The 27683-nt window shown below is 38.6% G+C and overlaps 1 protein-coding gene across 3 annotated transcripts; it reads left to right on the forward strand.

Annotated features, from left to right (window-relative positions):
* The first annotated feature begins 131 nt into the window (after positions 1 to 131).
* LOC122059982 (serine/threonine-protein kinase TOUSLED-like) lies at positions 132 to 27675 on the forward strand. 3 transcript variants are annotated; one of them, XM_042623096.1, is made up of 16 exons: positions 132 to 808; positions 2055 to 2144; positions 16658 to 16879; positions 17896 to 17946; positions 18140 to 18247; positions 18327 to 18371; positions 18969 to 19081; positions 20968 to 21034; positions 22292 to 22358; positions 22569 to 22666; positions 22810 to 22989; positions 23253 to 23463; positions 23654 to 23918; positions 25117 to 25171; positions 26733 to 26894; positions 27199 to 27675. In XM_042623096.1, exons 1-16 carry the CDS (start codon positions 593 to 595, stop codon positions 27292 to 27294), a joined length of 2046 nt encoding a protein of 681 aa, XP_042479030.1. In that variant the 5' UTR covers positions 132 to 592; the 3' UTR covers positions 27295 to 27675. The 3 variants fall into 3 exon arrangements, with proteins under 3 accessions (XP_042479030.1, XP_042479031.1, XP_042479032.1); XM_042623097.1 differs by having other exon boundaries at positions 133 to 808; positions 16670 to 16879; XM_042623098.1 differs by lacking the exon at positions 16658 to 16879 and having other exon boundaries at positions 133 to 808.
* The last annotated feature ends 8 nt before the right edge of the window (positions 27676 to 27683 follow it).

Genomic DNA, 27683 nt, shown 5'->3' on the forward strand with positions numbered 1-27683 from the left:
CCTACGTACGACCCCTCTATGACTTTATCACATGGATTAATCCACCACCAAATGGCACATAATGGAACATTATACGTCACTGGGCATAGTTGGGCCCAAAAAAGGACTCTTTTACTGACGTTCAGACTTTCTGCGCCCACAAAATGCTCAGAGGCGAAAATCCCTTCAGAGCTTTTCTTAGGACAAAAAGTTTGCTCTTCTACTTCTCAGTTTATTGTCAGCTTTGAAAGGTCTTTCCCTCCTTTTCCCTCCAAACGGTTCAACCCTCCTTCCTCCCTCCTACCAGAGAGAAACCCCTTCTGTATCTACAAACCCTAAATCTCACTTCAATTAGATTCACATTTTCTATTTTCCTGATCTGTAATGATTTGGTTTTGGCAGCTTTGCATCGTATCAGTAGCTCCTTGTGGCCAATTTGGTTATCAATGAGCAAATATTCTTCGAAAAATGCTGTTTATAGGAGAGATTTATCCATTCCTTCTGGGCTGAAAAAAGGGGAATTTTTGAGGATTTAATTGTGTTGAGTTTGTGCTGTTGGATGATCTGAGTTGGGGGTTCCTGGAATTCGTTGTTGCATTTAGTTGTATTCACCATGTCGGAAGATATGCTTATCCATTTCTCCTCGAATTCTTCGAATCAGTCGGACTCATCTTTGCCGACAAAGCTCGCGAAGCTTGAAGCTAGAATGGCAGGGAAAGGTTCCTCGACTACACCCGTACAGGCAACCCGATCCTCTGTTTCATCGGCAAAATTTGGATCTATGGAAGATTCAGCTGAGCCTTCGACTTCAAGTGATTCTGACGATGATGTGAGTTTTTTCTCCTTCATATCGTAGATAGACAGGTCTTATTTTTTTTTATTAGAAAAATGTCGGCTATGTGCTTATTGAGTGTGACTATTATTGCTGTTAATGTCTCCCTTCACCAAGAGATAACAGTGTAAACTTTATTGTTGCTTATGAAATACTTTTTTGCTTCTGCTATTGTTCTCCTAGCGTCATTTATGCAATTTACATCTTATTTTATTCTTGAGTTCCTACACTTCGGAGTTGACCCTGAAGAAAGTTCATATTTGCTTACAGCATTGATTTTTACTCAACTCAACTCAGCTTTATCCCAACTAAATAGAGTCGGCTACATGGATCTTCTTTCTCCAATCAGCACTATTCAGAGACAGTTACTAATCCTAAGCTAAGCATATCTTTTACACCACTTTTTCTAGGTCATTTTAAACCTATCCATGGCTCTTTTAGCTTCTCTGATCTGAATCATATTACTGCTCCTTAATGGAGTTACTCCTCCATTGTATGTGTCCAAGCCACTTCAAATGACATTCTCTCAACTAATTATTTATCGGAGTTATTCCTAAATTGGGTCTAATTTTTTCATTCTTTATTTTATCTTTTCTAGTTCACCACTCATCTAGCTCCACATCCTTGATTCAGATTTATTAAGTTTTTTTTTTTTTATGTTGTCTCTTCACTACCCAACATCCAGCTCCATACATTGCTAGTCGTATAATTGTTCTTCAAATTTTCTTGAGTTTTAAATAAAATACATTGATCACACAACACTCTAGACGCACCTCTCAATATCATCCACCTTTGTGTAACATCATCTTCTATTTCTCCTTTATTTATGGTTGAAGCTGGGTACCTAAAATTTTCACTTTGTTTTTATCTTTGTTTTTATCTTCCTATCATCAATTGGTTGATTTTTACTTCTTTTTTTTTTTTTTTTGTGGTAAAATTGGTTGATTTTTACTGATAGCTTAGAAACTTGGATGTTAGGCTTCATGTATGGTGGTTACTTGTTTGCTGTTTATTGGAGGCTTATGAATTGTTTGATTTCAGTAGATCAGTGGACCATAGATCTGTTACGGGTGTAATACCTTAATCAGTAACTTAGGAGAAATTGCATTCAACCTGTTTTATTTTTGTGAGCCCAGCCCAAGGGTTTCTTTTGTTTGTTTTTTCATCCGTTGAACTTCATCTTTTATTGACATTCACTATCATTATATTCCTCCCCATTAATTCTCGTCTTCTCTGAATGCAGAATGGAGGAGAGTTTCTTATACAAGCCAACACCCAAAAGCGGCAAAAGTTTGAGGAAGATGACCTAACAACTGATTTTCAACATTCTGAGGTATAATGCATTTTAATTTTTTTGCTATTTGGAACTTTAGGAGGTTATGTATATACAACAAGTGCACATTTTATGAGCTCTTCAATTTTTGTTATGGTTTCGGTGTCAGATTGTTTTCTCCCCGAAGAACTTTTAGATACTACTAAAAAAGATAGTTTTGGAGTAAAATAAAATTTACTAATCCTTAGTGTAAATCTAAGCGGTGTCTACTGAAGTCTGGAAACTCAATTTATTATCATTACCAATGTGGTATGAATATCCTGCTCAATCTATTATCCTAGACTTTGCTAAAATTACATAAAGTAAGAATAGAGAAAATTAAGGGAGGGGTCACACCCCCATCATTCCCTACTCTTGGGTTTATCATTCCCTCTCTCCTCGAGGGTTTCTTTTCTTTTATGTCTTTCGCTTATTTCCTCTCACTTGTCTGCCTTGTAGGGAGATGTCTCCTTGGTTCAAGGTTTCCACTGATACCGTCAAAATTTGCCACATTTCTATAGTATCCCAAGACTTCGATATATACCGAAAACCATGTGACTTTTAAAAGTAGTTGGTTTCGATCAAAATTCCCACATTTCGATCAAAATGTGAGAATTTTCAAGTGAACCAATGGGTTAGCCTTTAGAAAACCTTCTTAAATGGGAAACCAAGCATTTTTTTTTCAAAATTTTGACGCTCTGCCCCTATTTCTTCTATTTGAAGTGGGAAACTTGGGAAAACACTCAAGATTTTTCCCTTAAGCTATCAAATCTTTATTCTAAGCTTGGATCTTGCACATTCATAGCATATCTACCTAAGGAAGGGAGCTTGGACCAAAAAGGCAAATCCCATCTTCCCTAAACCTTGTGTGCAATCCTTCGGCAGCACCAGTTCATTTGTATATGGTGGTGGGTAGTATGGTAGATCTTCTATTTCATTTGGGCAGGAGGGTAGTTCAGGGGGTGGGTCATCTTTCGTTGACAATATCTTTGGGTATCCATCCTAGCTTTGTGTGCCACATCCACATCCTGTCACTATGACTAAGCCATTCCCTAGGCTGGATACTTAGCTGATGTTGATGTTGATGTTGATGATGCATCCTATAGATGGGTAGTGATGGACTACCAAAACAATTGGGCCCAAAACATGTCATGAGACTCATATGTGGTGCATTCGGAGGTGGGGCTACAACATCTGTAGTGGTACGTAGCTCGTGGACTAGAACTGCCAAGACACTCTCTACTTGGAATTGATTGTTCAGTGTTGACTGTTGACTGTTGAGACTTGAGACTTGAGAGATAACTCACAATTATGTAATAGTATTATTTATTTTGGATCTTTTACAATATGTTTTGTTTGTTTTAAACTTTTAATAATGTATTTCACATTTTTGGTAACTTACATATGTACTTATGTAGTATAGTTTCAATCAACGACTTAATGTGCACTATCAAACTTTGGTCAACACCACAAGTATGACTTTAGGTGTTTTTTCCATGAAACTAATTATGTGAATGGGTTAGAAATGTTTAATAAAATAGGACGTACACAAAAAAATTAAGAAAAAAAAAAACATTTTGGGGGTCGAAACCAAAGTTTCTGCTCAATTGAGGAAAATTCCTTGGTTTCTTTGAAATTTCCCAAGTTTCGACCGAAATTTTGGTCTCCCCACGGGTCAAAACCTAATCGAAACCCGATACCTTGAACCTTGGATGTCTCCAAACTTACTTGATGACTAAGGAGGATGGGAAAAACATGATTTTTGGAGTTTCCACCTAGGATTTAGGGCCTAGAACCTTGTTGGGGAGCCCAATACCAATCAAGGAAATCAAGCTCAGATTTGGGGGGGGGGTGGTAACTTTGATTGACGAGTCAAAACCCCAGATTTGACTTCATATTTGGTCTACTTATCAGAAATATGGGTTCATGTCAAGTTATGAGAGTGGGAAGGTGTTAGGCACTCACCTCGCCTAGTAAAACCAGTTTTCTACCAGATGCTTGGATTTCAAATATCCTCCCTTGAGAATTGTAACAGCCCTAGGACAACATGCATACTATGTTTGCTTGATCTATACTAAGAGGATATCATGCTTGAAATGGAAAATAAACTATCATTTTTCTGAATGAAATGAAAATTGTACACATCACATGAAATGATGAATAAACACATAGAGAAATCCGTGGATGAAATGATGGAAATCTATAATATGCTATCACATGAAATAATGAACTTACATATACAAAATGATAGAAATCTATAACATATTATCACATGAAATAATTAACTATTATCACATGATTTAACTATTATTTATGAAACTAACACAAGCGATAACACATGAATTGATGAATCTAAACTACCATTTTATGTGATCTATCAGATGAATGATGAAACTAAGTTATTTAATATAATCTAACCCATGCAATAACACATAATATATCAAAGTAAATTTCTACATCGTACTCATTGAGATTGAAATATTACTTGAGCACATGGGACTACAACTGAAAAAGAAAAGATTCCTTCACTCCAAGTGTGTGTGTGTGTGCAGTTTTGGCAACTACCCCGACTCAGGTGCAAAAGCTTGGCTTTCTTCTCACCTTCATGGAGTAATCAAAACTTCTAGAACTCTGATAGGATTTTGAAAAAGCTTCCGCACTAGGTATCAAAAATTGTACCGCCTACGAAAAATTGGATAGAGCTTCTGCACTAGGTATTAAGATAGGCTATGGGATTTAAGCACTTGGACATGGCTTCCACACTAGGTATCAAGATAGCTATGGGCTTCAAGCACTTGGGTAGGGCTTCAACACTAGCTTCAATAACTTGGCAAGAATTTCAAGAACTAGGGTTCGGATTTGGCTTCAAGGGTCTGCACAAAGAGGTTTGCACTCTTTGGATTGGCTTCGGATTTGGACAGAGGGGTTTTCTCTCAGGGGATTGGCTTCTGATTGGTTTAGAGGTTTCCCATAGATTTTTTTCTCTTCAGCTTCTAGTTTTGTCTTAGAAATAAAAGAAATCTCACTTTGAATTGGCCACCGAAACAATGATCCGAGGTGCTTATCTATAGCAAAAACAAGCCAAGGGGGGGGGGGGAATCCATGTAAGCTTCCTTTAGCTTGGGTGGTTGGCCCTCATTTGTTGGATACAACGCAAGGGAGATGGTCTCTTTTGGGTTATCTTAAGGCTGAAAGAATAGGAGGTGAGGTGCCTAGGTAGGGATGACATAGGTTGAGGTGGTATGAATTGATGGAAGGTGTATTGTAATGGTGTATGAGGTGAGATAGTAGTGAGTGGGAGAAGATGTGATTTTGAGTGGTGTCGGCCAAAGAAGCAGGTGAAGTGGGCTGAGATGTGGGTGCTTCTTAGGTGTGCCCAGCCGTGTGTGAAAGAAAGGTGTGGGTGCTTCTTTTATAGGCAACGAAATGGGCTGGGGGTAGTATGGGAAGAAGCGGAAGAAAATAAAGGGTATTGGATAGGATGGGGTATGAAAATAGGTGAGTTAAAGGGATTGGTTGGGCTATTGAATGGAGGGTTCCCATTGGTTGGGTGAAAGGCAGGTTCCTATTGGTTGGGTGAAAGGCAGGTTCTTATTGGTTGGGTAAAAGGCAGGTTCCTATTGGTTGGGTGAAAGGCAGTTTCCTATTGGTTGGCTAAAAGGCATGATCCTATTGGTTTGGTTTGGTTTGGTTTGGTTTGGTTTGTTTGGCTTGGTTTGATTTGGTTTGGGTTTGGGTTTGGGTTTGGGTTTTGAGTTTGGGTTTGGGTTTGGATTGGTTTGGTTTAATGTGTTCCAAAGTTCGAGAAGATACTGTGGTGCATCCGGACATCCGATCTTTGTGCGCAAGATATCAATAGGACCATATTTCCTAATACTACCCAGTGATGCAGGAATCGAGCACATGCTAGGCTCGATTGTCGCATTCTGGGGATGGATGTCAATCCAGTGATACAGGAATCGTGTATCTCAGTTCAGAATGGATACTGTTGCTTAAAATGCTGTTTCAACCTTTTCTCTTCCACATTTATTTAACAAAGAAAAAGTTGTGTATTCTTTCGGCCATCCCATCTTTGAGAAGCCTCATGTTTTCTTTTGTGCTCTTTTGAATATAATTATTTCTGTCCAAAAAGAAAGAAAAACCTATTTGTCATTTTCTACCCATGTCCACAGCATCTGGATACTGACACAAGTATCATGCTTCTGACTATGTATTTTGTTCCCCTTACAAACATGGGAAACGAAGGATGACGATGTAGATAAAGATAGTCTGCAGGAAAACAAACATTGTTACATGTAGAGGAAACGTCATTATATAAAGATTGTCCGCAGGAAAACAAACATTTTTACATGTGGAGGAAATATCATTCTTCTATACATTTATGGACATCTTTGCTTGTTGAGTTTTTTGGGCTGTTGTGTCAATCACATTGTATTGTCTCAGACACTGGCTCACATGACCATTTTATGTAGTATTCCATGCATATTTACTTTTTGTCTTTAAAATGGCAATTAATGACTTTGAGGTTGTCGGCTGGTAGCCCAAAATATTTAACCTCAAAAGCATGAACATGTTGATCTGCATTATTCTGGTCCACTTTGAGAAGGAACGCGATTACAATCAGTTGTGGTTATGAATTGGATCTTCACATATATGGGGGGCTGTTTTGCCGTAGTAACTCGAGAATTTTTTTGTGATATGCTTCTTTGGAGGGTGTTTTCAGCTGTAGCTTATTGGATTTTGTTATAACTGATCAAACGAGTATAGGGCATGTCCACACTTATTTACACCTTTATGAAAGGAAAAGGATTTGACCATTTTTGGGTTCTTCCACATTGAGGCTTCTAGGGTTCACCCTTTCTTTGTATTACTAATGATTTTTTTTTTGGTATGTTCGTGGAAAGGTAAGTATACGTTTCTAATGATTCTTGGGCACCATTCTTGCTTCTAATTTTCTTTTGATAATCACAGAGAGCTTCTGCATGTTTTGTGATTGATTGATCATCTATTACCTCCAATTCTAGGTGTTCCCCATGTAAAATGGCTTGTGTCAGGGCTTCTATCTAGTTCTATTGATCGTGAATCACTTGAGTCACTTTGGGGCTTTTAGGAAACCCTCTGGGTGCTGTGTGACCGAATTTGACCTGATCCTAACTGATATTGATGGATTGATTCTGCAATATTTAGCTACACTTTACGTGGTCAATTTCAAAATAAAAATAAGAGAAGTGGCGAAGAAAGAAGGCCAATATTATCCTTGTGGTTGAAGAGGTGGATTTGGTGGATACTGCAATTATGAAAGTTATTAACAGTTTGCATGAATTAATGTATATTTTTTATGTGCTCTCTCTCTCTCCTCATGGTGATGAGTGATGTGATGTAAGAACTTTACCTAAAAATGAAAGAAACACACCTGGAATATGTGCGTCAAGAATGCATGGTCAAAATCGACATGAGTTATGTTCCCTACCTTCCTGATCATACGGAAATTCATGAGCGAGTATACTTGAATTCTTTGGTAATGGAAGCATGAAATAGCAAGGAGTTTACCTGATCAACAACTTTTGGTGAATCACAGAAACACCTTCACATATTAGGCCCCAACCTTCTTCCCTTGCACAAATAGAAGTGAATGGTGCGATACATGAAAGAAGAGCATCTTTTGAGCAGAGAACGTTAGCGAGCCAAGAGAGAATAACTTCTAATAGGCTGTGTGGTGCAGTGTTTTCTAAAACTAACAATCGAGACTAGGGCTATTATTGATCCTCTCCTCTCTGCTCCTGCCAAAACTCTACTTGAAGAACGTACTGTCACATTTCTCAATATACCAAAACAGAAATGACTACAACAACAAAAACAACTTAGCCATTTCCCAATTGAATGGGGTCGGCTAAATGGATCTATTAAAAAAGCATAAAAGAAAGAAGAGGAAAAAGGGGAAAAGAAAGAGCGAAGAAGTGAAAACGAAATCGGCAATATGGATCTTTGCCCTCCAAACAGCTCTTTTTGATGTCAAACTATTGTCAAGACTTAGCTTTTGCATGTCTTTCCTTACTAACTCATCAATGGTCATTTTAGGTTTACCCCTAGCTCTTTTTTTGGCAACACTAGATCTGATCACTTCTCTATACTAGAGCATTCCAAGGCCTCCTTTGAACATGTCCATACCACCTTAAGCGGCATTCTCGAAGCTTGTCCTGAATCGGGGCCACTCTCAACTCAGTTTTAACCCTATCATTTCTTACTCTATTCTCTCATAGTTTTGCCGCACATCCATCTCAACATCCACATCTCTGCTACATTCAACTTATCTTGTTTCGTTTCTTGACTGCCCAACATTCTGCCTCGTACAACATAGGCGGTCTTACAACAGCCCTGTAGAACCTTCCTTAAGCTTGAGAGGAATACGTCAATCGCACAACACTCCAGAAGCACGTCTCCACTTCATCCATCCTGTTCTAATTATGTGAGAGACTACTGGGGTACAAAAGGAAGATAAACTTACCAGGAGAAAAAGAAAAGGAAAGAGCTAGTTCCTATGATCTATTTATCTAAGCTTTGAATGTGCTGATGCTTGATAATAACTGTAAGGGCAAGAGAACCCTACTGGTCAGGTGTTTCAGCGGTCTAATGGGAGGTTCACGGGAGCATGTTCAATGCACGTCAAGGGGGGGGCAGCGCGGTCTTTTCGCACCCTGCACAGTCTGGGCATTTCATGCACTAGACTGGTAGAGTTCTTAATATAGGACTAGATTGGACACCCAACTAGACCTAAAACTACAGGAACTTATAAACCAAAAACAACCAAAAACCAGTCTCAAATATATAGCAGAAAATCACTCTCAATTAATAGTCCAGAAAATAGCCGATCTCCAGAAACAGTATTACAGAGAATAATTCGAAATAGCAGAAGTACTTGGAACTAAACCAGGGACTGGATAAGAGTACTAACAACTTCAAGCTAACAATAAATATGTTCAGCAGTCCAGAAACCACTATTCAGATCAGCAAAAATATCGAATCTAGAAAATAGAAACTACAGTCCACTAAAAGACAAAAATAGAGAGATTTTTAATATCTCACTGAGGGCTGCACAGAAATTGTTCAAACTTGGGTCGATCTTTAGTGGCGCATAGAGGAACCGTCGACCAAAAAACTGGAGTAATCCGACAACTAAAACTAGTTCTTCCAGTAGGGGCGGATGCTCTGTTTTTGCAGAATATTTCTGGGCAGATTCAAAGTTCACATACCTGATTTGTAGCCTTGATAAACCTTGAGAATAAAGTAGTACTTAAAGAGAATAACCTGAGGCAGACCTCCTGGACTTCATTCCACAAGGAGTCGTTGGATCACACACTAACCCACACTGTGATAAAACACACAGCAGACTCACAGAGAAGCAGCGACAGCAGCATATTTGGTTTCATAAAAATCGTGGGCCTATGATACTGCCCTCCTCTTTATTTATAATCATGATGTGGGTTTACAAAAATATATTAACTCAGAAATTACTAATTCTGGGTTATTAAAACTGATTCATAAGTTACTAAAAACTGAAACTGTAAAAGGAAACTAGATCTGAAGTTGAAATTAGAAACTACTTAGAACAGAAATTAGAAACTAGAGTGAGACTGAAAATAGAAACTAATTTAGAAACTTAATAAGCAACTAATAACCACATCAACAACCCAAATCGTGGGCTGACTTGGACCAGATTTGGTCGACCCAATCAGCCACTTGGGTCGACCACCTTCTTGTGCCTCCTGGTGTAGACCTTCGGTGCTACATCAACTCTCCCCGGCTTGAAAACATTCGTCTCTGATGAATGGACAAGGAATATGTAGCGCTCATGTAAGTCAGGATCAAGCTTCTTGAATTCATCAACATGAATCCAAGTACAATCACTACGGGGACGGCTTTTCCACTTGACAAGAAAAGTGTGATAACCAGTGCCACGGCGGGAGGTCTTGTAATTATCATCCAAGACGTCTTCAATAACTTCAGAAGTAGGTGGCTTCAGTTGGGGTAGCCTTAACATCTTTCCGTGTCTCCATCATCCGAATGGTGTTTATCATAAAGGTGAAGATCAACCACATTAAACACGTTGCTTATGGTCATGTCATCAAGCAACTCAAGCACATAAGCATTAGGTCTTATACGTTTCAGCACCTTATAAGGACCCATCTTCTGTGGATGTAAGTTGGTATTGACACCTGTCTGAAACCGTATAGGATTTACTCGAATCATCACCATGTCCTCGGGTTTGAACTCCACATAACGCCGATGACGATCAACATAAGCCTTATACACCTCATTGTTTAAGGCAATATGTCGTCGGACGTTGGCATGCACTTCAGTAATATGACGCAAAAACTCATCAGCCTCAATACTAACTCAAGCTTAGGATGGAAGTGACATAAGATCAATAGGTCGCTTAGGTTGAACTCCAAGCAAGATCTCAAAAGGAGTACGACCCGTTGTCCTATTCACTGAGCTGTTGTAGGCAAATTCTGCAATGTCAAGAATGGAAGGCCATGTCTTCTCATAGTCTCGAACCAAATACCTCAACAAATTTCCCAAGTTATGGTTCACCACTTCTGTCTATCCGTCTGTCTGTGGATGAATTGCAGTTGAAAAGTTCACCTTTGTATTTGTCTTCAACCACAATGTCTTCAAAAAATAACTCATGAATTTAATATCACGATTAGACACAATACTAGTTGGTAGCCCATGTAATCATACTACCTCCTTGAAGAAGAGCTTTGCAACCTGATAAGCATCAAAAGTCTTACGACAAGGTATGAAATGAGCCATCTTAGAGAAACGATCCACAACCACTATGATGGAATCATATCGTTCTCTAGTAGGGGGTAGTCCAAGAACAAAATCCATGCTAACATCAAGCCACGGTGCATGAGGAACAGGTAGTGGAGAGTATAAACCTGTGTTATGTTTTTCCCCTTTTGCCAACTGACATACACGGCATCTCTTGATCACATGATCGAAATTCTTTGCTATGCATGGCCAATGATATTGATTAGTCACCTGTGGAAGAGTCTTATCATTCCCAAAATGTCCCCCTAATCCTCCTCTATGTAACTCCCGTATGATGTGATGACGTAGGGAAGAATTTGGAATACAAAGCCGTGTGCCAAAGAACAAGTACCCATTATGAATATAGTACTTTAGGTGTTGTCTACCCTGTTGTAACTCCGTAAAAACAGTGCTGAAATCAGAATCAGATGCCTATTCACCCCGTATCTGATCAATGCTAATAACATGTGCTGAAAATGTGTTAAGTGTGAGCACTTTCCGGCTAAGTGTAACACCTACTGTGTTCTCTTTTTCCGCCTTGTACTTCATAGCAAATATAAATTCCTGCAAGTAAGCTACCCATTTGGAATGCCTGTGGCTAATCGACTTCTGTGAGTGAAGGTGCTTCAAAGCCTCATGATCAATGTATAAAATGAACTCCTTACTAATGAGGTAGTGTCTCCAATGGCATAGCACCTGGACGACTGCATACAACTCCAGATCATATGTCGAATAGGCTTCTTGGCCTCATTCAGTTTGTCGCTATAGAAAGTGATGGGGTGTCCTTGCATTAACACTCCTAGCCCAACATGTGAAGCGTCAATAGCTACCTCAAATACTTTGTCAAAATCTAGTAGGTGTAGAATGGGTGCCTCTGTCATCTTCCTCTTCACAAGAGCGAAGGCTTTGGTCGCTGCAACTGTCCATTCAAACTTCCCTATACTTGTCTTCATACATTCAGTGATGGGTGCCATAATTGCACTGAAATTCCGAATAAATTTCCTGTAGAAGGAAGCCAAACCATGGAAGCTACGTACTTTTGTTAGTGTCTTAGGTATAGGCCAATCAATGATGCTCTTGATCTTCTCCGGATCAGCTTTAACCCCTTTTGATGACACTATAAATCCAAGGAATACAACCTTAGGCAGCACGAAGGAACACTTCTTGAGATTAATGTATAACTTCTCTACACGGAGTACTCTCAAGACTTGCCTCAAGTGATCTATATGCTCTTCTTGGTTTTTACTGTGTATCAAGATATCATCAAAGTAAACAACCAGAAAGCGACCAATGAAGGGACGAAGTACCTGATTCATAACCCTCATAAAGGTGCTAGGTGCATTCGTCAGACCGAAAGGCATGACTTTCCACTCATATAAGCCATCCTTGGTCTTAAAGGCGGTCTTCCACTCATCCCTAGAACGGATACGAATCTAATGATAGCTACTCCTCAGATCTAATTTGGAAAAAACCTTTGCCCTGGACAGCATATCCAACATATCATCTACTCGTGGTATAGGGAACCTAGACTTGACTGTTATCTTGTTGATAGCACGGCTGTGCACACACATACGCCAAGAACCATCCTTCTTCAGTGTGAGTAAATCTGGTACTGCACAAGGACTTAAGCTCTCCTCAATGAAGTCCTTCTATAATAACCCATCCACTTGCCGTTTCAGCTCGGCATGCTCAGTAGGGCTAAGTCTGTAAGCAGGAAGGTTGGATAAAACCGAACCATGTACCAAATCAATAGCATGCTGTATGTCTTGCATGGGAGGTAACTCATCTGGGAGATCATCAAGGACTAAGTAAAATTAGATAGGAGCTCTTTGATAGGTGCACTATGTGTTACCTCAGGTTGGGGAGTGACTTCCCGAGTAACAAGTGCCATAACCATTCTAGTCTCATGACTTATGTGTAAGAACTGCTTGCGGGGAATAACTAACAATTCCTTTGTGGGTATAGCTACCACCTTCTTCTCAAAGTCAACATCCTTCTGATTTGATCTTAGGGATCTCCGTCGCCATATTTCAGCCGGCACATTTCTGGATAGAAAGTTGTAGGAACCATAGTTGTCACGGCGACAAGGCGAACAAAGGCGGTGGAGGGTTGTCTAAGCGCTTAGGCGAGAAGGCGCCCGCCTTAAGGCGAACTAGGCGAACAAGTGTTATTTTTTATTTTTTCAATTTTCTAACATTATTTAGTAAGTTATATATACCTTGTATCATAAAAAATCAAGATTAAGCCACATCAAGTCATTAAAAATCAACATTTAGCCACATCAAATCATAAAAAATTAACATTAAGTCATATTAAATTATAAAAAATCAACATTTAGAGAAATGCTCTTATTCTATAATAAGTTTGACTGGTCAAATGATTTTATTTTTACATGAGACTTTTTGTATTAGTTATAATATAAAACCAGCTTTCTAACAAGTCTAAGATTACTTAAATCTAAGTTGCAATGACAAAGTAATGCTTCAGTCAAACTTATTTTTAAGTGCGCGAATACTGTTAAAATCGCCTGAATGAAAATAATTTTATGAATATCAAAACAAAATATTTTTTTACCGGACTTTTGGTTTTTAGCAATGTTTTAACATGATAGAATTTATAAAATTTTCATAATTGAGAAAAACCCTAGCATTTAAAAGTTGAAAATCGTCCATATAACCAAAATCCAGTTTTTGTTCTTGGACTGGGGGGTTGACTTTTTATCATTTTGGAATTTGATTTTTAAACTATTTTTATTGGATTCAAATAGGGGGTATTTGCTTATTTATGAATAATATATTAAGTAAATGTTTTTAAAAACATTTACTTGAATGATATTTGGCATAAATAAGTGCCGAAACAGAAGGCAACATGCAGTGCAACAAGGCGGCTGTCGCCTAGGCCCCAGGCAAACTGCCTGGACGCCTTGACAACTATGGTAGGAACACCCTTCTATATGAAAGTACACATATTTTTCTTCCTTCCAACTATGGCATCATTGTTATACATCCAGGACAACCAAGCAATACATCTGTGAGTTTCATTGGGATCACATCACACCACACCACACCAAATTTTCTCTTTATACTGGTAAAGTTTGAGAGGAATTGAGCACCTTTTGTTCACCTCCAAGGTATTACCACTCAGCAAGGATACCTTATAAGGCTGAGGATGTGGATCAGATTTTAATGTTGCTTTCTTCACAAAGGCTTCAGAGACAACGTTGACACAGTTGCCACTATCAATAATAATCTGACTAGTATGCTCACCTGACCTCATACGGCTGTAGAATATGTAGTTACGTCGCCAATCCTCTCATTTGGTTTCAGCCACCAATATGCGAGTAATGATATTTATTCCATACGTGCCATTCTCATTAGTGTCTTCCATGTCATAGTCATATCCACCTTCATTATCATCATCATCATCCAAAGGGTAAGGGTAAAGAGTTGACTCATCCTCCTCATTGGAGTCTTTAACCTCAGCTACTGCATTAAGCCTCTGCTTATGTGGGCAAGACTTAGCAAAATGTCCTACCTCTTGGCAATGGAAGCACTATACCTTATTACTACCTGTCATGGGTGCCTTTCCTTTGTGATCAGCACGTGGAGAAAAAGTGGACTTTGGGGGTGCTGAGCTACTAGGTTTAGTGGCTGGAAAATTTTTCTTTACCTCCTTAGCTTGAAAACCAAACCTTCTAACTGGTTGTGCTATAAGCTCCTCTGCCCATAGGGCCTTGTCAAAGCAATCCCTTATTGAGTACACATCAACAACTCTGATACCCCTGTTGATTTCAGCTCGCAATCCTAGTCGAAACTGAGGTAGTAGTTGCCTTTTATTCTCCCTTATGCCTATTCGAGAATGAAGTGCATCAAACCTATTCATGTACTCTGCCACAGTCATAGTCCCTTGACGAAGAGAATTCAGTTAGTCTTGTATGTGAGCTCTGAAGTTGCATGGCAAGTATTTGTCAGATAGCTCAAGTTTCATCTCCTCCCAATTAGTAGGTTCTCTACCACGGTCTTTCAGCTCTAGCTCATAGGATCTCCACCAACCACGGGCAGCCTCAATTAGCTTTGCACGAGCTAGTTTCATCTTCCATTCCTTAGGCAAGTCATAATAATCAAAATAATCATCCAAAACAGCTACCCAATCATAGAACAATTGAGGGTCATGTCTACCATCAAACTCCTTCACATCGAGCTTGACTTTCTGTGAGTCTCCAGAGTATCTCTGATATGTGGGACGTTTAGTCTCAAAGTAACCCCTTACATGTTTTTCAAAAGTTGGTTGCACTACAGGAACCCTCTGTGGTGGTCTCAGATTAGGGTTTGTTCTCCTGTTAGCTAACTGAGCAGCTACATTCAATGGGGCTTCCACTTCAGGTGTTGTTTGTGAATCACCGGTAGGCTGTTGTGGTGGGGTCTCGACAGCCAATAACCTTGTATTCAATCCAGTCCACTTAGCTTCCTGTTTAGCCTTCATATTCTGTAGCATCTCCATAATAGAAGCTAGGGTGGGGGTGTTGTTCTCAGCCATGCTCTGATACCACTTAATGTAGGACTAGATTGGACACCCAACTAGACCCAAAACTACAGGAACTTATAAATCAAGAACAACCAAAAACCAGTCTCAAATATATAGCAGAAAATCAGTCTCAATTAACAGTCCAGAAAATAGCCATTCTCCAGAAACAGTATTACACTTCAGAATAGCAGAAGTACTTGGAACTAAACCAGGGACTGGATAAGAGTACTAACAACTTCAAGCTAACAACAAATATGTTCAGCAGTCCAGAAACCAGTATTCAGATAAGCAGAAATATCGAATCCAGAAAATAGAAACTACAGTCCACTAAAAGACAAAAATAGAGATATTTTTAATATCTCACTGAGGGCTACACAGAAATTGTTCAAACTTGGGTCGATCCGTAGTGGTGTATAGAGTAACCATCGACCAAAAAACTGGAGTAATCCGACAACTAAAACTGGTTCTTCCAATAGGGACGGAAAACAGAATATTTCTGGGTAGATTCAGAGTTCACATACCTGATTTGTAGCCTTGATAAACCTTAAGAATGATGTAGAACTTAAAGAGAATAACCTGAGGCAGACCTCTTGGACTTCACGCCGCAAGGAGTCGTTGGATCACACACCAACCCACATTGTGATCAAACACACAGCAGACTCTCATAGAGAAGCAGCGATAGCAGCATATTTGGTTTCATAAAAATCGTGGGCCTATGATACTTCCCTCTTTATTTATTATCATGATTTGGTTTACAAAAATATATTAACTCAGAAATTACTAATTCTGGGTTACTAAAACTGATTCATAAGTTACTAAAAACTGAAACTGTAAAAGGAAACTAGATCTGAAGTTGAAATTAGAAACTACTTAGAACAGAAATTAGAAACTAGAGTGAGACTGAAAATAGAAACTAATTTAGAAACTTGATAAGCAACTAATAACCCCATCAGCAGCCCAAATCATGGGCTGACTTGGACCAGATCTGGTCGACCCAGTCAGCCACTTGGGTCAACCACCTTCTTGTGCCTTCTGGTGTAGACCTTCGGTGTTGCATCAGTTCTTTTTCCCTAACTTCTATTTTTCTCAGGGGCATGCTTTGCATTATTGGTGCTTGTGCAAGTTGTCTGGTTTTGTTCTTTTGTTGTGTGTTTGTTGCTGAGTTTGTTTTTATGAAGAATTTAATGGAAATATAGAAAATAAATCAGGGTCTAGCTGAAGGAAGGATAAAGAGTGCCGAAACTGTGGATGCAAAAACTAGTTTGGATGAAGCAAGTAGGAAAAAGCAAGGTCGTGGCAGGGGACGGTCTGTTTCAAGCAGGGTACGTGGTTCAAGGGCTAATGACCAAGCGTGGAAGCAAGTTTCTCCTTCCACAGTATCACCATCAAATGGCCAGCTTGAGAACTCATCACATAAGGTGAGCGCTTAATAGAGTGCATTAATGCATTATCCTTTTATGAAGATCTACATTATGTCGTCGCATGAGAAGAAAAGCTTCATAATGGATGCTATGTATGTAGACATTGAGAGTTCCGTCCCTTGGGGAGGAACAATCTCCAGACAGGTGACAGTGAGATTTTATTATCCAGACTTTGGTATAATATCTGATTTATATCACACAAAGAGTGCCGTTTTCTCAGTTTGCGCAGCTCCCCTTCACTATTTTTTACCCCCACTCTCAAGGTCTCTTGTATATTACACTCCAAATACAGACTAGGACACTGTTAACGATCAACTGAAAAAAGTTCAATGATTTTATCTAGAAAATTATTTTCAACAGTCTGGAAGGAAATTGTACTTGTCTGTAAATCATACTCTGGGGACCGGATGAACCCGAAATTTCCCCAGCCAGTGTACTTGATTGACCTATTTGATGATGCTTCACAAATTTCCTTCACTTGCAATGAGGCAGGAAGGCAGGGGAATCTTTATTCTCTCTTCCAACCTGATGCAAGTATTCCTTCTGCTGAAAATATGCATACAGTTTTGTTTGTCTTTTACCCGATCCCTTCAAAGAAAGTTCTTGAATTTGTGCCCTGTTAAGCCATTCCAGACATGCAAATCCTTCCTTTGCTTTCAGGATCACACATATGCATTATTTTATTAAATTCCAGAAAACAATGTTAGTTTTTTCTCATTGTAAAAATATTGGTTAGTCATCTATTAAGCTTCAGCTTAATTCTATATAATGCCATATCTGCATATATTTGGTTGGTTATGTGAATCATCTTTGCAAATCCTTTAAAGTTCGCAGAAAATGGCAGAGCAGCTACTGTGTACAAAACATGAGAAACTCAAGAACATTTGATATGAACAGTCTGATGTGAACATAAACTGGACTTCTTGTGAAAAATTAGTGCTCTAAATTGGTAAAGGTCTTGTGTGCAATTTTCTGCATGCAAGCTAATCGTTTTCTATATACCCTTCTGGCAGGAGAATGGGCCCAAAGAACAGCTTGGGAAGGATGATGAGACAAATTTGGAGGTATTATCTTATGCTTTATGATTATTTCTTGCAATGGATTTAATGGAGCTGATCCCTCTGTTGCTGCAATTTGTATTGATCTCTTCAGTTCTCTTGGAGGCATTTGATATCGTGACCAATTGCTGAAAGGGACATCAAACTTTTCTTTGTTCTCATGGTTCTTACCACCTTTTCTTTAATCACCTGTAATCAGGAGGAGCTAGCTTCTTTACGTGCAAGGGTTGCATCATTGGAGGAGGATCTCCGTAAATCTCATCAAGAAGCATCTGATCATCAACAGCTTCGTTGCCAATTAGATAAGGTACAAGTCATAGTGTCATAGAATAATACTTATAAATCTACTGTGTACATTCTTATTTGCATATTTATCATGTCCACAGGAATTGAAAGAGTATAAAGACCGTGAACAGAAAATGAAGCCAAAGGTGCTATTCTTTCTGTACTTATGTGATTTCTCTTAGCGATATGCTCTTTTTAGGCTGATAATACTAGTTACTTTTAAGGGGAATTTCCCACTTTATGGTCCAGTCAAGATAAGTTTCTCTGGAAAGCCCACCAGAATGGCAATTCTGCAATTCTTGATTGGCTTCCTTGAATAAAACTGAGAATGGGAGAATTGGCCTGAAGCTCAACTCTCTGAGTTGGGGCCAGAACTGGGGTGAACGGTATCACCCATGGTGCCAATTATAATGTTAGGTTAGAATTGAGGATAAGAAATGGTTCCCAAACATGACCTAAGATAATTATTCCCTCAACCATCAGTGGAAATAGTGGCTTTTGCATGTTCAGATATCATGATCAACCACTCATTTGGTCTTGCTTCATTTTTTACTAATTTCTTGGCTCTTCAGAACTAGCAGTATGAAAATTTTCTCATGGTTATGCGGCTTATGCCCTCCTCTTCCTTTGGTTAGTTTTGCTTGTCTAGATATTTCTTTCATCGTTAAATATGACGTCCACCTTTTCTGTGGTTGTAAAATCATTCTCATGATCATTCAGCTTGGTTTCCCCCCTTGATGCAGAGAATAAAATTAATATCTGATCTGCTGATATCCGTTTCGAAAGCCGAGAGACAAGAAGCAAGATCAAAAGTACGCCAGGAATCTTTGAGGCTTGGAAATGTGGGTGTAATCAGGTATTGAATTTATTTATTTTCATTGTTTTTGATGAGGAGCAAGAAATGTAGAGTTGTTTCTGATAAACATAATTGTCAAGGCAAACCAAGGCGTTCGAGGGGTAGATGACAAGGCACTCTTCATAAATTACTATCAAGGTCTTAAGTATCTGTATCAGTCTCATTTGATACCGATATAGATCTTCCATATCTGGCTAGACCAGACTGTTTCCCCCCTCAAAATACTGATACCTTGGTTTTTTGGACCATATTACCCTCCTCTGTACTGATACCACTAAAATATCATATGGTATGAGGTACCGACGATATCGATATGGGGTATCGGTGAATTGTGATGAATATGTGTAATCTAGCAATGATAATTTATATAATTTGTTTAGGGAAAAGGATTGGCACACCGCTGGTGTACTGTAAGCTAGCGCCCACTGTGTCTATCTCTCTCTTCGCCCCTTTGAAATGACCCGTGCCCCTCCTGTATGATAGTACCCCATCCTGCACCCCCATTGGTGCCGCCCACTAGCTTACCGCACATGGGTGGTGTGCCTATCCCTCTCCCTTATGTTTATATGCAACATATAATCCACATTAATGTAATATGATATAAGCTGAATTACTGTTGTCACAAAAAGGTCTGTTATTTTTCCAATGTCACTATTTTGCCAGATGGCCAGATGATATGTCCATTCTAACCATATAGAGGACATGGTTCAGATTAGCCACATGTCAAATTTCAAAGTCTAATTCAATCAAATACTCCCTTTTGTATTCGCACACATCCCGTGTAGGCATGTATGTCCAAGCATGTGTGCCGGTGCTCTAGACATTATTGTGCACTTTCCCAACTCTTAGTGGGAACAAATGGTTTAGATTAAAAATAATATAAAAATGGATGGCTCAAATTTGTCTTTTGATTTTTAGAAACATCATCTTCCATTGTTACATGGATAACTATCCATGAATATAATTATGTTTGTAGTGGCCTAATATGAGGAACCAACATATAGTATACAAGGTGTAGGATATATACAAGCATATTTATTAAAAAAAAAAAGTTCATTTGTGAAGTGTCAACAAGGCGTGTTGTCGCCTTGGACCCAAGAAAGCCTGGATGCCGAGGTGGTGCCTAGGTGACACCTTGACGCTATGCTCTTAAGGCACTCTCTGGTTTGTATCACTCCAAATGAGAAACTGTTTTTCTGTTAATGTTATGAGGGACACAACTGCTAGGTTAGCTTTGAATTGATGCTTCACCCATGGAAGTTGAGTGAAGTCTTGTATCTTTGTTTTTTCCTTCTCTTATGTTTATATTTTTGAGGCGTGTGTAATTCGTTCTTGAGAGCAAGTGGCTTGGTATAATTCCTCTCTTTCAAACTTTTAATTTTTATTAGTTGCTTCTTTGAAATTGTTGTCACTTGTTCTTTCCAAATTGCCTTGTATCATTACATTCATTAAAGAAGAATAGGTAAACCAATAGCTAAGGACTATGCAATTTATATACTGTGCTACCTGCCCAATATTCTGGTGTTCATTCATCCAAAACTTTTGCAGGTAAAGGATGTATTGTTCAGTTTGGTGTGCTACAGAACATTTTGAAAGAGAGTTCATAACAATGTAAAAGGCTTTTTACTCATTTCAACTATGTTCCCTAAGGACACCCCTGTGGTTGCTGATATTTGCAAGTGGAAGAAAAAAAGGGGAACAGGAAAAGGGGCAGTGAAGCTAATGCTGAAAGTCTCTTATTCTTTGACATTTATGTCTGACCCTTTTTAACTTAAAACAGATTGTTGATTTCTGTTGGTTTGCTGTTTGGTTTGTTATGTCTGATCCTTTTTAACTTAAAATAGATTGTTGATTTCTGTCGATTTGCTGTTTGGTTTGTTATGCAGAGCTGGAACTGTTATATCTGAGATGTGGGAGGATGGGCAAGTATTGAAAGATCTTAATGCACATCTTGTATGTCCTTTTCTGCTGCTCATTCTTTCTCTTATAACCATAGTTGTCATGGCGTTGTCTAGGCGTCACCAAGTTGGCGATTTGGCATCTTGGCTGAAAAAGAAGTTCATGGCAGTGCTACGATTTACGTGACTCACAAATGGCGGTCGCCATTGGCTGATAGGCGTCGCCATGGCACCGCCATGGACACCAAGTCACGCCTGATTCACTAGGAGGTCGATTTTTTGTAAAATGCAGGGTGATTTTGATAGGGCTATGTTGATTTTTGATGATTTGATGTTACTTAATGTTGGTTTTATATATTATAGGGTATATATTGTAGGCTTGTAGCATGCTAAATAACTTCAGAAAATAGGGAAAATAAAAAAGTAGCATACTAAATAACTTTAGAAGATAGGAAACAGCCATGGCAACGCCATAACGGGCGATTCATCGCCAAATCGATTAGCCACCCCTCCACCTCCTTGGATCGATTTGACGCTGTGACAAGTAGGCTTATAACTACCAAATTTGTTATTAAAGCTCACTATATGTTTTCCTTTAAATATCTATGCTCACTGTGTTTGTTACAAGGTTCCAAATCTCGGTTTTGAGGCTCGTTTCAGTCAGGCCCGAAACCGAGACAACTCGGAACTCGTTTCAAGGTCTCGACACTGGGTTTCGACCCCAGGTCTCCTGGGTTTCAGCCAGGCCCATAACCAAGACAACTCTGAGATTTCGGTCAGTTTTGACCAAGATTTAATTCCATGGTTTGTTATGTCATTTGAACATACTTTTAGAGATAGAATGTTTTCCATCTTAACCTGTGGAAGTGACCCAGCATAAGAAATCAAACTCTTGAGGAGTAATGATAATATGAGGGCGTTCACAATCAGATAAGAGGTTCTAGAAACCTTTTGGGGATGGACTGATGATCCATTTGGGCTTACATAGGCTCCTTTGAGTGTAGGCCAAAGCCAAATTCTGACTCCAGTCTTCTAGTAATGGCAGGAGTTCTGAGAACTGGCATAAGTCCCTGTCACTTCAACTGGTGTCCTGTTTTAGATGTTTAAGCCTATCTGCTGAAAATACAGTTCTCCACTTATCCTGTTGGTGTTACTGGCTTCTTATGGATTTGTATGGATTGTGTAAAAATTCAATGAAATTAATTTTATTTGGGTCTAGGTCTTTCTTTAATCATCTTATTCAATTTTTAATTGTATTTTATTTATTTTCTCAAAATTTTTTTTGATTGCTTATATCATTTTATTTTCCTAGAGACATTTATTGGAAACCAAGGAGGTTATTGAACGACATCGGAAGTCATTGAAGAAACGGCAATCAGGTGAAAATTTTTACCTTCAAATTTAATCTTTATCATCCTTAATTAAACCCTACATCAACTTCCATAGTTTGGGACACAAAACCTATTGATTTATGCTTCTTGGCACCTGTCTTTCCTTTGGACATTATTCACGAACTGCTTTACTTTTCATTAAACTGGCACACTAATGGAAGCATTTGAATCGCCTAAATACTATATTCTGCCTTGAAGATAAGGGTGAGGGGGGTGATGCTGAAACGGGGATTTCAGAAGAAGATTATCTCATTCAGGATGAGATTTGTAAATCTCGTCTATCAAGCATCAAACGTGTAAGAATATTTTGTCATATTTGGTTTCCACTTTCTTTTCCTCACATGCCCTCAAGTTTGATTGCGAAGAAAGTGCTCTTATCATTTTCTTTCATTTCTCATCTTATCATGTGTTGCTACTTACATTGTGTAACTTTCCATAGGAGGAAGAAACTTCATTGCGTGAAAGGGATCGCTGTGAACATGAGAAGGGAAGGCTTATGCGTGAAATGAAGCGTATAAGAGATGAGGATGGTTCTCGTTTCAATAATTTTCAGATTCTGAATCATCGATATGCCCTCTTAAACCTGCTTGGGAAGGGTGGATTCAGTGAGGTTTACAAGGTACTATTCTATTTCTGCTTTGTGTCTACTAGGCACTAGCTCATTAAGAATTTTGTTTTATATTCTGGTAGTGGATGTATTCACCAGAACAAATGAGATGAAAATCCTTCTGTTGAGCCAACCACCGCCGCCCCCCCCAAATAAAATAAAATAAAATAAAGAAATGAATAAAGAAATAAAACCTAGGTTTTTGTTTTGCCTATGTAGGCACTTGTGAGAATATACCCTTTTGCAGTAATTTTGAAGTGGGAACTTTCAAGCAGGCATATGACTTGGTGGAGTATAGATATGTCGCATGCAAGCTGCATGGTTTGAATCTCCAATGGAGTGAGGAGAAGAAGCAAAGTTACATACGACATGCGATTCGAGAATACAACATTCATAAAGGCCTGGTGCATAATCACATCGTGCGACTCTGGGATATCTTTGAGATCGATCAGAACACATTCTGCACCATCTTGGAGTATTGTAGTGGTATATCTATTATCACTTTCTTATGATCCATTTTCATGGTAGTTATATTCTGTTATAGTTATGTGGCTTGTGAAGAAAATATTTAGTATGATTCTCATTGAGCACTGAACATTTGCTTCTTGAGGTAATCATGAGGCTCTTAGACTCTGGCAGGCCTATCCTTCAGCGGTCTCCTGTATTTTTTCCTCAGGTAAAGATCTTGATGCAGTTCTTAAAGCGACATCTATATTGCCAGAGAGGGAAGCTAGGATTATTATGGTTCAGATATTTCAAGGTCTTGTATACTTGAACAAACGGCCACAGAAGATTATCCATTATGATTTGAAGCCAGGGAATGTTCTCTTTGACGAGTTTGGAGTTGCAAAATTAACTGATTTTGGTCTAAGCAAGATAGTGGAAGATGATGTTGGATCCCAGGGCATGGAACTTACTTCACAGGGAGCTGGAACGTATTGGTAAGTTGTGCTTCTCTTTAGTTTTAAGACATTGAAAACAAGCTCATTTTCTTGGAAATATATCATAGGGAGTGTTATCTGTTTTCTTAGTAGCAAAGAGGAGTTGCATCCGGCTGCCTTGGTTTTTTCTGCCATGTGGCATTGTCTGTGGAGTGTGGACACTGAAAACTTTGTAGATGTTATCCATGCCAATATCTGATCCTGGGTTAAGTTTCAGTCCAGTCTAACATCAGTGTCATAGTAATGCTTTCCATATTACTTGAAACAGTCCACTCTATTTGAAGTTAAGGGAAAAATCCTTACATGGTGAGCATATGAAGTTGTACATCAGCCTATTGTGTCTAACATATAACAAATCGAAGGACAACCACTAAATATTTACCCTATTTTTTGCAAAACAATAATTTTGGGGATAAAAGGTATACCTCCAACTTGGAATCTCGCTCAAATATGGCAAATCGTCATTGTAGATGCTTTGTAGTAGTCCCCAGCACCTTATTCCACCAAGATATGTGATTTGGCCAAAAATCACTGAGACTGGTTCCCCCCCCCCCCCTCGTAAAGTCGGAACCACCAAAATAACGGAATGGGTAAAAATTTCAATCCATTTCAATTAAAACAGTGCTTATAAAAGCATTGGTTTGTATCATTACGAAATGATACTGAAATGTGAAGCATGACTAAAATCTTGCTGAAATCTCAACCGAAACATTGTATTCCTTGTGAGTCGCACTGCTTTACTGAAAATTTTCACAAGAGTTTGGTGGTTTCAACCGAAATCTCAAACCTTATTGTTTGGTATTTGGAAGCCCTAGGGCAATGCCTTGCCCATCCTTGCATAAACCCATGGGGCCTTCTCTGGTGTCCTTGTAAAATTGGAAAGTTTTGTGTGCGCTTTAAGGGTTGGGTGGGTTAGGGTCGACTTACATCTAGTTCTTCAGTATAGTGAACCCTCCCTGTTTTCAACCTGTTGCCATCCCTAATCCCAGCCAATGCACTACAGGAATGTATCTTCTTGTTCACAACTTCATCCTCCCTAAATGTAGATTTGTCTGATTCTTTGATATGATATATATATATATATATATTTTTCCTTTTTCTTTTTTCAACTTGCCTCTAATATTTTCCTCTGATACAAGGTTTCTCTTATGTTTGGACAAGGCACCTCTTACAGACCATGTTTTTTGTTATCTCTTAGGTACTTGCCTCCAGAGTGTTTCGAGCTCTCAAAGACACCACTCATATCATCTAAGGTCTGTTGCCTCCAAACTTGTAATTTTTTTCTTTCTTAGAACCGTAGGGCCTCTTGTGATTAGTAATAATGGCGGAAACAAATTTTAGTCATTACTCGATAGTTCTAGTTATAAGTAACTGTGATAGACTGTGAAACCAATTTTATTCCTCAAATGTCATTAGATATAAGAGTTGTTACTGACAAAGTATGAGACAAGAGGGCTTGCTGTATATTTTAATTGGGACAGATGCCATTGGTTATTTGTAGCTTGGATACCTGCCTGCTTGTGTGAAGTCTCTGACAGGCCAATGAATTGCAATCAGAGGAATGGTGGTGCCTATGGGGAAGAAGACCGTTGAGCTTCCCCCCAAACATGCTGTATTCCTCTAGTTACAGTCCATTGAACCTCACCGTTCTTCTCACACTTGAATTATTATTTATTAGATCAATGGTTAATTACTAGTGAGCATAGTTTTTAAGGCGGTAAGGCAACAAAGGCGTTTGAGGGTCTTTCGGAGCGCCTTAACGATCAGGGGGGCATAAAGCGTCGCCTTATCGACTAAAGCGTTCCTGTGTAATTTTTTTATAAAACCAATCTATTTGGCTCAAATCCTAGTTGAATCTTATTACTCATATGTTAAATAAATATTAAAGGTTCATATTCATACCAATGTAAGATATTCATCAAGAAAACAAATCAATAAAGTGAATAAACTAAGTTCATCTTCATCAATCATCAATCATCAATATTCAATCATCAATCATCAATCGTCAGTCGTCAATCATCAATCATTACTCATCAATCATCAATCATCAATCATCATAACATATTAACATATAATATAAATACATAACTATGAAACAAAATTATAAATATAAAGAAAAGAAATAAAAAATACAAGTATTTATTATGCTTACCTCTATGATGCCAAAATGAGTGCCTAAGCCCTAAGGTCATCCACTATATTTCTAATCTTGTCAAAGAAGAATGAAGCTCACCGCTACCGGAGCAAAATGGTTTCCTGGATCAGTGGTTCTTCCTTGTTCCTTGATTCCTTCTCAAAGCCCTTTCTTAAAACCCTTGACAAAATCCAAACCCTATTTGTGAATCGGGTTTTTGTTTTGGTTATTTTTGGTGGAGTAAAGCTGATCCCATACATCTCAAGTGTTAACAAAACCATACACCTACCAATAAAAAATCTATATTTGGAATCTTCATCAAGTAATTTTAAAATGTGTTAAAAAAAAAAAAAAAAAAAAAAAAAAAAAAACATAAGGCGGAGCACTGTCTTACCTTCTCTAGACCGCATCAGCGCCTTAAAAACTATGCTAGTGAGTGAAGAAGAAATTTGAACCCTAGGTGTAGCATTGAAGTTGTAACCTCCCTTCAACTTTATCAGTTAACAAGTTGTGTTTCTGAAAATTGCGTGGCTTTGTATTGGTGAAAATCTGATTCTGGCATGTGCATTTCAGACTCAAGCATTTCAATTTTCAACTTGTATGTGCATTTTTTTATGAGCTTTTCTTGTGTATGTACTCGGAGGGGATACCATATTAACACGCAACTGCTTGGTACACAGGTTGATGTGTGGTCAGCTGGTGTACTGTTCTACCAAATGCTCTTTAGTAAACGCCCTTTTGGGCATGACCAGACCCAGGAGCGGATACTTCGTGAAGATACAATTATTAAAGCACACAAAGTGGAGTTTCCATCTCGGCCTGCCGTCTCAAACGAGGCGAAGGTATGCTCATTCAACTTTCGTTAGTAGATGCCCAACTTTAATTAACATCTTGTCTAGAATTTGAGAAACTCTAGTTTTCCTACAAAAACTGAATTAAGACCATGTACTGTGGATTATTCTTTCCATATGATCATAACAAACATCTGATTCCAAGATCTGCTTTTAGCTACTTAGTGATCCTTACAAGAGGCACAATGCATTAGAATTTTGGTATAGAGCCTGGTAGACCAAAAGAAAAAGTTGTTGTTCCCTGGCAGAACTAGCAGTAATATCCTGTAATCCGTATCTTTTTGAATTTTTGCAGGATCTTATACGTCGATGTTTAACATATAACCAAGCTGAGAGGCCTGATGTTCTAACCATTGCTCAAGATCCATATCTCTCTTATGCAAAGAAATGATGGTGAAGAATGACTTAGATGATGGACCCAGAACACAAATGACAGACATCATCGTTAGGTGGCAATGGTTACTGAAATAGCCAAATGGAAATTTGTAAATGTTGTCCAGCTTTTGTATTTTCTTTTCCATCATATAGTTTCTCCTCCAGCAGGGATTTTTTTTTTTCCTTTTTTCGGTTGGGAGGGGGAGGGGATTGGTGGTTTGTTTTTTGTGGTTTGTCCAAAAAGTTCAATTGTTGCTAGACTGTACATTGGTTGCAGGTTTTTTTGGCTAGTGAACTAAATGATACAGAATCGAGTTTCTCTTGACATATGCGGCTTGGCCAACTTTATTTGAAGGATGCTCATTGAAAATTTGAAATGAGGTTGTATTCAAAACAATGTTTATA

Source organism: Macadamia integrifolia, chromosome 13 (assembly GCF_013358625.1).
Source record: "Macadamia integrifolia cultivar HAES 741 chromosome 13, SCU_Mint_v3, whole genome shotgun sequence".
Taxonomy (NCBI): Eukaryota; Viridiplantae; Streptophyta; class Magnoliopsida; order Proteales; family Proteaceae; genus Macadamia; species Macadamia integrifolia.

What these genes read in the sequence shown, in the direction of transcription:
- LOC122059982 (XM_042623096.1), top strand. Translation starts at nt 593, where the DNA reads ATGTCGGAAGATATGCTTATCCATTTCTCCTCGAATTCTTCGAATCAG. An exon ending in CAAGTGATTCTGACGATGAT is followed by an intron (nt 809 to 2,054) that starts GTGAGTTTTTTC and finishes CTCTGAATGCAG; the next exon opens with AATGGAGGAGAGTTTCTTAT. An exon ending in CATCTTGGAGTATTGTAGTG is followed by an intron (nt 23,464 to 23,653) that starts GTATATCTATTA and finishes TTTTTTCCTCAG; the next exon opens with GTAAAGATCTTGATGCAGTT.